The 14,701-nt window shown below is 44.4% G+C and overlaps 1 protein-coding gene across 1 annotated transcript in view; it reads right to left on the minus strand.

Moving 5' to 3' along the window:
• Positions 1-14,701, minus strand: part of LOC130113782 (AFG3-like protein 1) — a 42,004-nt gene that overhangs the window by 3,954 nt on the left and 23,349 nt on the right. Inside the window, exons 10-15 of the mRNA XM_056281406.1 lie at positions 13,530-13,637; positions 13,193-13,318; positions 9,552-9,662; positions 2,826-2,941; positions 1,782-1,982; positions 328-522 (exon numbers count right to left, since the gene is read on the minus strand). Of these exons, the coding sequence (XP_056137381.1) occupies positions 328-522; positions 1,782-1,982; positions 2,826-2,941; positions 9,552-9,662; positions 13,193-13,318; positions 13,530-13,637 (857 nt within the window). The remainder of the gene's footprint in view (positions 1-327; positions 523-1,781; positions 1,983-2,825; positions 2,942-9,551; positions 9,663-13,192; positions 13,319-13,529; positions 13,638-14,701) is intronic.

The following is a 14,701-nucleotide window of genomic DNA, read 5'->3' on the forward strand; positions in this document are numbered from 1 at the left end:
TTTAGTATTAGTTCGTGTTACTGAACCCGGGACAAGTACAGAGTATCGAACTGTGGAGACTTGTCTGTGGCTGCTAAATCTATTCAGCTGCTTAAGAAGTCAACAGACAATCTTCAAGAGGTCCTGTTGTATCTCAACTTGCTGGTGATTAATGTACAAAATTAATGAAAATATAGGATGAGTTTTTGAGTGCTTCACTAACATTAGTTTGGTTTCTTCCTCTATAATCTTCAGTTTACACACTCGTATATAGTTTTTAGTTTTACTACCCTGTCCGTCATTTATGTATAAAAAACATCAATAGGTGTTTTTCTGTTGAGATCTCACCATCTCCACCAAGTCCTTCTTCTCCGAGATGAGCTCCAGTGTCCTCTGGTAGGCCTGGTCCACCATTTCCCGCACCTCCTGGTCAATCAGCTCCGCTGTGGCCTCACTATAAGGCTTCTCCATCAACATTTCCCCCTGCCGGGGCAGCTCAAATGACACTTGGCCCACTTTTTCACTCATCCCGAACTGCACCACCTAAGGATACCACCGGGGGTAGTAGACAACAGCAGGAAAAAGGTAAATTCACTTATCGTTCATCATGAAGTGCTTTAAGACAAAGATTTCTCTCCTCAAAATCAAAATCAGTTATACATAATCTTTCTAGGGTCACAGGAACATGTGTTCAGCCTCCTTTTGACTGGTGAGTTGTGTATGCTCAACTGTCCCATGCAGCGGTATCATCTGAGGACTCTGCAACACTTAGATGACAATAATATTGAGATGATGCTAGATGGGGAAGCACTGTTCTGTGGCCACCTTTGAGGAAGAGGCTTCATGTGCTACAGCACACAATGCTATCCCAGCAACCACTTTTCTATTTTGCACTGCTTCATTATCACCAAGTATAGTCATCAAGTGTTTAATTTCTAAATCTGTCACTGCATTGCAAACCTTGCCCACTCAATGCCTATTATAGATAGACCTATACTTCATGGGAAAAAGGATTCCCCCTCTTCTTGAGTTTCCTTCCATTTTTTTCCCCCATAGAAAAGGTGTGCAGTTTTTCCCTCATCTGAATTGAGGGTCCAAGGACAGAGGTTATCACCCATTGTCATTTACTGAATCTACCCTTTTTTCCACTGTGAATGGAAAGCCCTCCAAAACAGGAACTAAGATTTAAGGTTATACAAATAAATGTGACATTTGCTGCATTATCTTCAGTGTATTCCCTTTGGGATTCATCATACTCTATACATACTAGTCTTCAGTTTAATAATGACCTGATTCATCTACCTTATCTCCTATCATGAGTTTGGAAATTTAGGAATTCAAACAAATTCTATTGTTGTGCTCACTTTAAGCTGCTCTGGGTGAGTGTTGGCTACAAGTCCAAATGAAACAGAACAGAAATTAAATCTGAACTGATGGTTTCTATCAAGTTGTATTATGCAAATTTTAAAGTTGCAAATAACAAAAATGTGAAAGGGAACGTCAAAATAATAATTTAAAAAAAAAACTAAACATGAAAAAAGTTTTTACCTTCATTTGAGGTTTGCGATACGTCAATAAATAGCAACAACAATGATATTTTTCCATATTCTTCCAGGGTGACTTATCCTTGTCTTGTTCAGCATTGATATTGAAGAAGTCGGCACAGTGAGATTGTTTCATAGCTTCAAACTAGCTAACGAAAAGGTTCCCAGTTCCCCTTATAATTTTCTTTGACTTTTAAAAAGATCGCCTGGCAGTTAGATGACAACAGCCTTTTCTGAACGGTTGTCACCGCTGTTTACCTGAGCATAGGCAGACTGGGTGACCTTCTTCAGGTCGTCCTGCGCCCCCGTGGTGACCTTTTCAAAGAAGACCTGCTCTGCCACACGGCCTCCCAGCATCATGCACATCCTGTCAAACAGCTGCTCCTTGGTGTACAGGTACTGCTCCTTGGGCAGATACTGGGCATAACCCAGTCCTTTTCCCCTGGGGATGATGGATACCTGCAGATAAAGGATAAAGGAGGACAGCACGGTCAAACAGGAGAAGGGCTCTTAAAATTAACAAAAAACATTTATTTTCCTCCAAATGTGAAGACGCCCTTACTAGCACCTACCATACATACAGCTGTTGCCAGTTCCAGGGTCATGACATGGGGTGACAAGGCTTTTTACTGAGGACCTGGGTTCTCATTTATAAAACAGTGCATAGTATCCTTACTACAAGTGAACGTGCACACAAAAGCCGAAAATGGCGTGCACCATACAGGTGCGTACATTCTCCCTTCAAGTTTGTTTTATAGATCACAAATTTTGAGTGGGAAGTGGCACATGCCTCTTTCCAGGCTCTGTTTTGTGAGTACGCAACGGTTATAAATGAGGCCTCTGATGACTATGGAATACTCTTCCCAAAGACCTTAGACTAGCAAACACCATCATCTTTTAAAACACTTAAAAGTTGATATTTACAGGTAGTCCTTTTTCTAAGCCACTTTAAAACTATTTCATGTCCTTGATCTTAATGCTTTCCCTTATTTTGTTTTGTTTTACAAGTTTATTCTCCATTTTCAGTTGTATAGATGGGGTTTTTTTGTGAAAAACTTTTCAACAGTTATGTGCATTGAAATTGTGATATGAATACATTGTATTCACACTTCTTACCATTATCATTATAATTACATTATTATCAGAATTATAATTATTATCAATGATTAGAATGATTTTCATGAAGTGCTAATGCAGTATTGCAGCAGGATTTTTCTAGTATTATTACTTATGGCTTCCACGACCAAGTCTGGGTGACACACCAGATGTCTTCCATCATGTGAGAAGAGACAAGGCTGCTACCTTAAGAAGTGGGTCTGCATGCTGCAGGAACCAGCCGACGATGGCATGACCAGCCTCATGATAGGCCACCGTCTTCTTCTCTGTAGGCTGCAGAACCTGGGTCTTCTTCTCCAAACCTAGAAACAAAAAAAATAAATAAATAATGACATGATGGAAATACAGTACATTAACAACAATACAAGATTATACTTTAAAAAAATGGCAGAACAATTTAGGAACATACATGAAAAATAAATTAAAAATGGTCAATGACAGAATTTAACAGTGGTAAAATGGTTGACATCACACAAAGTATATCTAAAAAGGATGAGAAGCAAGACAGAAAATGATTGTGAATCCACTCATCTAAAGTCCTCAGGTAGATGCTCCAAACTGTAGGATCCCAGGGCCAGTTTGTATAAAGCCACTCAGAGTATGATGTTGGCCTCAAACGCATCGAAATTCTGAGAATGATTTCAATTTAGTCTTATATTTAGTGTACAAAAATCTTAAGGTGCTGAGAAGGGTCTCATTTACTAATGGACTGAAGACAGCTCGGGTCTCATAACTTGGTTAGAACTGTCAGCAGATTGACGGTTTGAAATGAAGGAATGCTGCTTTTGATTGATATAATGTAAGGAGAAGGGGTAAAAAAACAAAAACAAAGAAAGAAAAACCCAGCCACAGAGGATGCACAAGTCAGTGCAGTCTTAGTGCCGGTCCCATGACTGGATAAATCGGGAGGGTTGTGTCAGGAAGGGCATCCAGCGTAAAACCTTTGCCAAATCAAATATGCCAATCATAAATCAGATTTCCATACCGGATCGGTCGAGGCCCAGGCTACCAATGACTGCCACCAGTACTGTTGGCCAGCAGGGTGCCGGTGGAAACTATGCTACTGTTGAACAAAGGAGAAGGAGAGGGGGAAGGCATGTCCAGAGGCAGCAGGAGAGGAGGAAGGGTAGGAATGTAGAGGTGAGAATCAGAACTGTGAATGTTGGCAGTATGACTGGTAAAGGGAGAGAGCTGGCTGATATGATGGAGAGAAGAAAGGTAGGTATACTGTGTGTGCAAGAGACCAGATGGAAGGGGAATAGGCCAGGCGCATTGGAGGTGGGTTCAAACTTTTCTACCATGGTGCAAATGGGGGGAGAAATGGGGTAGGGGTAATTCTGAAGGAAGATTATGTCAAGAGTGTGTTGGAGGGGAAGAGGGTGTCAAACAGAGTGATGAGTATGAAGCTGGAAATCGAAGGTCTGTTGATGAATGTTATCAGCACATATGCCCCGCAAGTTGGGTGTGAGATGGAAGAGAAAGAAGAATTCTGGAGTGAGCTGGATGAAGTGGTGGAGAGTGTACCCAAGGAGGAGAGAGTGGTGATTGAGTAGACTTCAATAGGCATGTTGATGAAGGGAACAGAGGTGATGAGGGGGTGATAGGCAGGTATGGTGTCAAGGAAAGGAATGTGAAAGAACAGATGGTGGCGGATTTTGCAAAATGGATGGAAATGGCTGTGATGAATACAAATTTCAAGAAGAGGGAGGAACACTGGGTGACGTTTAAGAGTGGAGAAAAGTGAACACAGGTGGACTATATCTTATGTAAGAGGTGCGATCTGAAAGGGATTAGAGACTGCAAGGTGATGACAGGGGAGAACGTAGCTAGGTAGCATCAGATGGTGGTCTTTAGGATGACTTTGGACACGAAGAAGAGGAAGATAGTGAAGGCAGAGCCAAGGATCAAATGGTGGAAGTTGAAGAAGGAGGACCTTTGTGTGGAGTTCAGGGAGGAGTTAAGACAGGCACTGTGTGGTAGTGAAGAGTTACTGGATGGCTGGGCAAGCACTGCAGAAATAGTGAGGGAGACAGCTAGGAAGGTACTTGGTGTATCATCTGGACAGAGGAAGGAAGACAAGGAGACGTGGTGGTGGAATGAGGAAGTACAGCAAAGTATACAGAGAGAGAGGTTGGCAAAAAAGAAGTGGGATAGTCAGAGAGATGAAGAAAGTAGACAGGAGCACAATGTCTGTGAATGTTCTCATTCATTCAGGTCATGGTTATCCAAAGGAAATGAATCGAGTGCAACTGGACTTGGACAGGAGCACAATGAGATGCGGCGTAAAGCAAGGAGGTGGCGAAAGCAAAGAAAAAGGCATAGGGTGAGTTATATATGTTACAATTTTATTTAGCAGATGTTTTTAGCCAAAGCGACATAAATCTGAGAGCTAATACAAGCAAGGATCTAGTCAGGAGGCAGCAATGCTAGTAAGTGCCAAAAAACTAGGTTAAAGTCCGATAGGACATAGGTGTCAACATATATGAGAGGTTGGACATTACCGATTGGCTAGACAGAGAGACCAAGCTGGGAAGGATGTGCAGCAGGTTAGGGCGATCAAGGATAGAGATGGAAATGTGCTGACAAGCGAGGAGAGTGTGTTGAAAAGGTGGAAGGAGTACTTTGAGGGGCTGATGAATGAAGAAAATGAGAGAAAGAAGGTTGGATGATGTGGGGATAGTGAATCAGGAAGTGTGGTGAATTAGCAAGGAGGAAGTGGGCAGCTATGAAGAGGATGAAGAGTGGAAAGGCTGGGCCTCTTCAGCCTAAACTGACAACAGGTATCTCCACCCTTATAAAGAATACAGCTGCATAACGACTGAAACCAACGATCAGTTTCATATGCAAACAGGCGTGACCATTAACTAGAGTTTCAGTTGCCATGTGTACTATTCACAGAGGATTTGGGAATGTTTGCAATCACAGCATGTAAGATGGCGACAGGTTTACTTTTAGCCCCCTCAGTGCCGCCGATGCTCAACACCCATTTTGACTGAGTGCAGGCAGTCCAGATCTCTCTGTGATGAGAGAGGGCTGACTGGCCACTCCGTCAAAACTGATGTCTTGGCACCCTCTTGTGGCTGGGGCGAGTAACACACACTGTCTATGCACTCTCGCCACCAGCACATGGCATGGAGGCGCCTGGACTATCTGTGTTATCACAGCCATGGGGGCAAATAAAAATTCCTGAGGAACAGTGAGAGTGTCAAAGAGCTCCTCTTTCTCCTTGATCGTCACGTTGGGAGCCCAAGCCAGTGCGCCCTCTCCTGAAGAACCATGAGGCCCACAGCTCTCCCTGTAGCTTGGATGGCTACCTTGTGGAGACGCAGGAAGTGGTCAGTAATAACAAAGATTTCTCCCAAAGGATGGTGTCTGGTTTAGCCATAATGTTGTTTTCTAGTTCAGCTTGGTAAGCCGTGAGAATAGAAGAGGCGTTGAGGGCTCTTACTGCCAGAGCCGCTACCTTTTAATGCTTATCGGCGAAGCTAGACTGGAAGCGGTCTGTCTTGGAGGGGCTACATGGAGTGGAAGAAGACAGGGGGGTCTTTGGGAAAGTGGGCCATTACCAGTGACTCTATGGGTGGCATCTGTTGGACACCACAGGACTCCATCGCCTTACAATCACCCAGCGACAAACATCCACCTACGATGGGATGTTTGTCACTGTATGGCCACATCACCGCTATCTCGTCAAGTAGCTGCGGGAAAATAATAATAATAATAATAAACTTTATTTATACAGCGCCTTTCAAAACCATGTTACGAGGTGCTTTCCAATACAAGATAAAATAGTACACACAGTCAAGATAGATCACAAGAACATAAATAAAACATAGAACATTTGAACCCGATCAAACAAAGTATACGATCAAAACAAGTGGGCGGCAAAATGGGCAGCAGCTGCTGCCCCTTCTTCGGCAATTTCTTGACGTCAATCTGAGATTTGATAACCTCTGCTTGGACGACAGGCCATGAGATGGTGAGCCTGGGCGCTTTCACACTTGCACATGTCTTGCATGACAAGAACCAGGGGAGATGACAAAGGATGGTCGCTTCCATCACCCAGTTGCCTGGCAGTGGAGGGCTTTGCAGCCCTGCGAGTGATAGCCAGGAAGATGGATTCCTCCTCGTCATTCTCATAAAAGAGGAGCTCCAAGTCAGCCGACTTTTCCCCATCTCCTTCCAGGTAGGCATGAACAGCAACGAAGCCCATGCATCCCTCGTCCACCTCTTGCAACAGGAAAATGGGGACTGGGAGCAGGGGGTCTGCCTCCACCCAGCTCAGACCAGGCGAGTTGGTCATACTGAAATATCCACTTCTCCTTGTGGCGCAGCTGCTTCACACACAAGTGGGACTCCCCCTGACTAGTTAGCCTGGTGGGCCAGCCGGTGGCAGAGCAGCATATGGGGGAAAAGCAGTGCAGTGGATACACTCGTTGGTAGAGGTTAAGGAAGCCTGAGCATGGGGTAGGCCCAGACATGCCGCACACATGGGGTGAGTGTTGCAGCTAGATATTTTATTGCCACAGGGACAAAGTTTAGGCTTTTTCTAGCTCCACTGGGGTTGTTAGCCGTAGCCATGGTTAGCTAGTGGGCTATATATGCACGCATATTTGCCAAATAGCTTGTGCAACTACCAAGCAAGAATAAAGCTTTTTTTTTGGGGGGGGGGGGTATTGCTATCTTCCCAGCTAGGGTAGAGGTGAAAATTAGTGCTGCTCTTCTGGAGGTATTGCTACCTGTTGGTATTGCTACCTTTATTAGCGAAAGTACTGCTACTTTATTAGTGAATGTATTACTTAGTTTGTTTCGTAAAGTACTGCTACTTCATAGTAAGACTAGTTGTAGAAGAAAGAGTATTGCTCCTGTTCGTGATGAACTAGTGTGCAACTGTACAGCTGGGAACAACGCAGCCAGTGACTAAGTTGTGCAATCGAGTCATGGAGTTTAGCTTAGCACCCACTTGTTGCACAGTTAGGTTGCACAGTTGTTGACAGGTTCCTGTGAGAAGCGAGAAGACGTTTTTGAACAGCGACTGACTATGTCAGCCCAATATATAGGAGGGTCCCATCCCCTTCTGACATAGAAGTCACCAGTGCCAGCCTACCAGGGCTGATGTAACGTTATCTGAAGCTTCTGATGAGGTCACGCAGGAGGCGTTCCCATACTGAGATATGAAACGAATGCTATGCAGAGAACCCATTTAGTAGTTTCGCAATATCAGGGACTTCTAAATGCAAGATAGTTGCTACAACAGTGGTGACAACGGCTGCTAACAAACCTACACCTACTGCTTTGGAAATCTAAGAAACGCCTTACCGGAAATGATTCCCCCCCCTATCCTCCTCCATAATGAAACAAACTGGAGATATAACGAATCACTTTGTCACACAGAGAGCTTTTTAAAATATTGAAAATGGATGACCAGAGTAACGTTAGATTATTTGATTGTGTTTGATTTTAACCAATGAACATGTTTCCCCACAAGCGCGACAAACATCGACAAACTGAAGCAGTTTTCTTCAGTGACTGTGGCTGAGTCATCCTATAACGCGACGCGTTGCTGGTACAACACCGTTTACAAGCATATGACTTCTGCATGTCACCTCCCCAATATGAAGGGCCACCCTAAAGACTTTGGATTCGTTTTGCAATGCAGGGTTTGTTTTTTTTTAAAACTTAGTGTTTCCACCCAGTTTTAACAATGAAAGCTAAGAGATTGTCCTCAGTCTCTAGTTGAGCAAAGTGTTTAGACTGACTTGCGAGTCTACCAATTAGCAGCTGTTTAATTTTTATGTATTCAATAAAGTCGATTGAATTATTGTGTTACATTTACAGCAATTTATAAATTGTAGCAATTTTGAATGCAGAAAAAGTAGGTTAATCTACATAAATGTGGCAAATGGTGGTCTATGTAAGGGATAATAAATCATGATTGGATATGGGGTTCTAACCTACATAATTTAACATTAGGTAAATACAAATAAATGCATACATTACGTGTACTGAAATGCAGACATGAAAAAAAAGCTATTGGAGGCCCACAAATGTTGGCCACTACTGGCTGATTAGTTGTCTGAGGGAGGACATTTTAGGGTGCCATCATTATAGTTCTTTTTTTCAGCATTTGTGTGCACAGTAAATTAGACTGAGATCAGCAGTTAAGGATCACACTTAATCTGTGCTGAAAGTTGCTCTTAGCATCTTTATACATAGTGCAAAGGTCCTACTCTTTAGTAAGAGATTCTTAACTCATAAGACAAAGTTAAAGACCATTCTTAAGAGTATTTCTTCCCCCCCTTTTTCTCCCAATTGTATCCAGCCAATTACTCCACTCTTCCCAGTGGTCCCGGTTGCTGCTCCACCCCCTCTGCCGATCCGGGGAGGGCTGTAGACTACCACGTGCCTCATCCAATACATGTGGAGTCACCAGCCGCTTCTTTTCACCTAACAGAGGAGTTTTGCCAGGGGGATGTAGCACATGGGAGGATCACACTATTCCCCCCACTTCCCCCTCCCCCACAAACAGGCACCCCGACCGACCAGAGGAGGGGCTAGTGCAGTGACCAGGACACATACCCCCATCCGGCTTCCCACCCGCAGACACGGCCAATTGTGTCTGTAGAGATGCCCAACCAAGCTGGAGGTAACACGGGGATTCGATCTGCGCAATCCCCGTGTTGGTAGGCAATGGAATAGACTGCCATGCACTGACCCTGATAGCAGGGCCACAAGCATCTTTATTGTCTGGACTTGTCTTGTTTATTGTCTGCAGGTCAGTTATAGGTCAGAGCTTCGACTGTTCATAGGGAGCAGCAGCCTAAACTTGGCAGTGTTTTATGTGTGAGCAGATACTACTGCTGTTCCCACTGAAGCTTGGCCTCAGAAAGTGTATGTGGATGTTGCAGTTACCTCCGATGACCCGGTCGATAGCCTGCTCAAAGTGCTTCGGGTTCACAGCCGGGTTTAGGTGTCTGGCAGCGATCAGAGCAGCTTCATTACACACGTTAGCAATGTCAGCTCCTGGTTGGGTCAAAGCAAAAAGATGACATTTAAAAACCCATTTTGTATGACTGCTCTATGGTTGATGATTTCACATGCATGCTTCATGTATCCCAGCTCAGTCCAAGTGCCCAGTTGTATCTCTTGTATGGAGGAGTGAAACAGACATACATATCTTATTCGAGTCAACCACTTTATAGCTTTCTCCCTTCCACTTATGCTGCCTGTCTTCTGCTTGATCACCACTATGTTTCTCAGTCATTCTGATGCTTATCTAGACTACTGATTTTATATGCATTCATGTTAGTGAGAATGCAGCATCCCATCCTGATCTATTCTAACATGGAAAGGCAGGAAAAGTTTCCAATGATGTTTCACATTCCAAGTTGATATTATGAAAAGCTCTTTTTTGGGTTATTCTGCGGGATCTTTTCAAAACTTGGTATAACAGTAAGCATAGACTGATGAGCCAAAACATTATGACCACTCACAGGTGAACCAAATAACATTGATCATCTCCAAACAAGGGCACATGTCGGGCCCTCGGGGAATGTGCCGACCAGCTGGCTGAGGTAACCTCTCACTGTCCCAATCCATAGTCCCGACATGCTTTAAGACCACCTCTATCATTCCTGTCCCAAAGAAACCAAAATCCACATGTCTGCATGACTACTGACCCATAGCACTCACACCCATTGCCATGAAGTGCTTTGAGAGACTGGTTCTGGCTCACATCAAAAACATTATCTCCCCCACATTCAACCCACATCAGTTCGCCTACCGTCCCATTGCCATTGCCACTGCCCTGCACTTTGCTCTGACCCACCTTGAACTTAACAACACATACATCCGGATGCTGTTTATAGATTACAGTTCTGCCTTCAACACTATCATCCCTGTCAAACTAACCACCAAACTCCTCTCCCTTGGCCTCAACCTTTCCCTCTGTAACTGGACCCTGGACTTCCTGACCAACAGACCTCAGTCTGTTAGGTTAGGTGACCACACCTCCTCCACCCTGACCCTCAACACAGGTGCCCCTCAAGGCTGTATTCTGAGCCCCCTCCTTTTCTCCCTCTTTACCCACAACTGCCTGCCAACTCACCCTTCAAATGTTATAGTTAAGTTTGCAGATGACACCACAGTCATTGGCCGTATCACTAAAAATGACGAGACGGCCTACAGGGACGAGATTCAGCACCTCACATCATGGTGTACTACCAACAATCTTGTCCTCAATGTGCAGAAGACGAAGGAGCTGATTGTGGACTTCAGGAGGTCTAGAAGCTGCAGCCACTCCCCCATACACATCAATGGGGCGGAAGTGGAGCGTGTTTCCAGCTTTAAATTCCTTGGGAGTCCACATCAGCGACGAACTTTCCTGGACATTAAACACCCAGGCCCTTGTGAAAAAGGCCCAACAACGCCTGCATTTCCTGAGGAGGCTGAGAAGCAACCGTCTATCCCCAAAATTCTCACCAACATCTACCACTGCACCATAGAGAGCATCCTGACCAGCTGCATCTCAGTGTGGTATGGCAACTGCACCTCAGTAGACCAGAAAGCTCTGCAGCGGGTCATCAAGGCAGCCCAGCATATCACCGGTACCCAGCTCCCAACCATAAAATACATTTATCACAAACGCTGCCTTCAAAGGGGTCTGAGCATCAGCAGCGATCCCACCCACCCAAACCATGGACTGTTCTCCCCCTGTGCTCTGGGAGGCACTACAGGAGCCTCAGAGTCCGCACTACCAGGCTCAAAAAAAGCTTCTTTCGACAAGCTATTGCCCACCTGAACCTGGCCACCCACTGAATGTCTGTAGACATTTTTAAATATTTTGTACTCGTGCTCTTTTCAACTTATTTTTAGCTTTTGGTCTTCATGTGTGTATATCTTATACTGTGTTTGCTGTGTTTGTCTGTGTCTGTCTTGCACTGTTTGGTGAAGCCACAGCCCTCATTTCATTTTTAACATGTGCCTGCACATTGTCTTTAATGACAATAAACTGAATTGAATTGAACTGAATTGAATGTAAAGGTCTGGATAGGTAAGTGAACAATCAGTTCTCGCAGTCATCTTGGATGCAGGAGAAATGGGCACGAGTAAAGACCTGAGGGTCTTTGAAAAGGGTCAAATTGTTATGGCCAGACAACTGGGTCAGAGCATCTCTGAAACAGCAAATCTTGTGGGGTGCTCCCAGTGAGCAGTGGTGAGTCCCTACTGACAGTGGTCCGAGCAGAGACAAACCACAAACCGGCGAAAGGGTGTTGGGCACCCAAGGCTTGTCGACGCATGAGGGTAACAAAAGCTATCCTGTCTGATCTGAACTGACAGAAGGTCTACTGTGGCACAAGTCACAGAAAATTTTAATGATGGTTACGGGAGGAATGTGTCACAACTCAGTGCATCGCACCCTAGTGTATGGGGCTGCATAGCCGCAGACTGATCATGATGATCCCTGTCCACCGTCGAAAGCGTCTACAATGGGCACCGCAAGCGTTGGAACTGGACCTTGGAGGAGTGGAAGGTCATCTGGTCCGATGAGTCCCATTTTCTTTTAGATCACATAGATGGACGTGTATGTGTGTGCTGTTTACTTGGGGAAGTGATAGCACCACGATGCACTGTAGGAAGACTACAAGCCACTGGAGGGAGTGTGATGCTCTGGACAATGTTCTGCTGGAAAACCCTGGGTCCAGCCAATCATGTGGATGTCAATTTGACACGTGCCACCTACCTAAATAAACACTGTTGCAGACCAGGTACAACCCTTCATGACAATGGTTTTCCCTGATGGCAGTGGCCTCTTTCAGCATGATAATGTGCCCTGCCATACTGCATACATTGTTCAGGAATTGTTTCAGGAATGTGATGAAGTGCTTCCAGGCCTCAAAATCTCAATCTGATTGAGCATCTGTGGAACTGAAAAGTCCAGTCCACGGCAGCTCCACCTTGCAACTTACAGGACTTAAAGGATGCTGCTAATGTATTGGTGCCTAATACCACAGGACACCTTCAAGGGTCTTGTAGAGTCCATATCTCGGCGGGTCAGCGCTGTTTTGGCGGCACACAAAGGACCAACAGCATATTAGGCAGGTGGTTATGATGTTTTGGCTCATTGGTGTACATTTCACAAAAGTTTCATTACTGTCAATGAGACATAGTAGAAACAATGTTTTTGTTTTTTTTTACAACTGGGGATGTTGATCCAAAATAGTCAGATGACAACCACATTCAGATGCTTATTTTTTTCTGACCAACTGGCTCAGCCCTAGTGGATCTGCTGGATGGCTGCCACATGGGAATGTGAAGCTGAGCAGGACTAGAAAAGAGCATGCTTCAGCGGAGCTTTTTTTAAACAATTAACCATCAAAGAAAACACAATTAGCTACCTAAACATTATATTCATAGTAACAACATTTAGCTGACGTGTTCAGCGTCATTTAACTGATCGGTGGGGAATTCCTTCAAAATTCTATAGTATGTTGTTGACAGAGGACTTATCAGATGAAGAACAGTAGATACGACAGCCCAACTCGCCTACATACCCGTGAAACCTGGAGTAGCAGCGGCCATTTTCCTGGCAAGAGCATCTGGATCCATTTTGGCATCTAGTTTGAGGGGTCGCAGGTGGACTTTGAAGATGGAGGCTCTGCCTTTGATGTCAGGAGGACCTGAGAAGAAGATGTATTCATTGGCTCTTCAGAAAAACATCATCTAATTCATGAATTAGTAGAGCCACATTTTTAGAATGACCAATGTACAGGTTTGAAATTTCATTTACAGTAAGAATTACTTTACCTGTGAAAATCTACATACATTCTTATACATAAATTCGTACCTTTGTAAATTTGTCTTTACGACATAAACAAGTTATGACCTTACCTATATAAATCTGCCTGTCAAAGCGTCCCGGTCTCATGAGTGCAGGATCCAGGATGTCAGGTCTGTTGGTACCAGCCAGGACCACTACATTGGTAGCTGTGTTAAACCCTGAAAAAACAATCCCGTGATGTCTTTACAGACACTCAATAATCCAGGTGAGGAAATCACAGAAGGTTAAAGCAGTTCATCTGGACACAATGTTTATTGGGAGAAACGTTTCATCTCTCAAGTGCCTTCTTCAAGTCTCAACTGACTGCAGGTATCCCCACCCTTATAAACAATACAGTGACCAAATGCCCGAAAGCTACGATCGGTTTCATATGCTAATTAATGTCACCATTAACTAGCGTTACAATGGCCATGTGCACTATTCACAGATTAGGGAATAGCTGCAATCACAGCATTGTAAAATGGTGACAGATGTACTCCCCTGCCCCCCAGTTTAGGGATAGTCGATTCCTCTTCACATAGATGGCCTCTTTGACTCCCCGTTCAAACCAGCATTCCTCCCTATCAAGTGGAACCACCACTGGTTTACGCTTAGGCAGCTGTTGTCTTTCTCCTCTCTTCCATCGGCTGGTGCACTGATTGGTGTCTTCCTGGCTTTGACAAATGCCCAGTTAGGATAACCACACTTATCCTGGGTCTGTTAAATGTGGGATTTCTCCCCTTCCCCGGCTGCTGTGTTGGTGGGGATGTTGTCAGCTCGGTGGTACAGCGTCCTGATGACTCCTAGATGTGCCCCAGTGGATGATGAGAGTCTAACCTTAAGTACTTGATCAGTATGTGTTGGTGTACGGTAAACATCAACAAGCAAAGACGGGGGGGGGGGGGGCGCTAAGAGTACCTCTGTGGGGATACCTACAGTCAGTTGAGACTGAAGAGGTCACTTACATGAGTGATCAAACGTTTCTCCCAATAAACGTTGTGTCCAGATAATAATAATGATAATAATAAACTTCATTTGTATATCACTTTTCAAAACAGTTACAAAGTGCTTCACAGAACAAGATAAAATACTATACACAGTCAAGATAAAATTCACAAAAACATAAACATAAGACCTGCTAGATGAACTGATTCAACTTTCTGTTAATTCCATGACGCTTTGCAGCTGAGGGCCATCATTCCAACATTTTGTACACTCAAAAAAAGTTATCACTCACTCATGT

Source organism: Lampris incognitus, chromosome 6 (assembly GCF_029633865.1).
Source record: "Lampris incognitus isolate fLamInc1 chromosome 6, fLamInc1.hap2, whole genome shotgun sequence".
Lineage (NCBI taxonomy): Eukaryota > Metazoa > Chordata > Actinopteri > Lampriformes > Lampridae > Lampris > Lampris incognitus.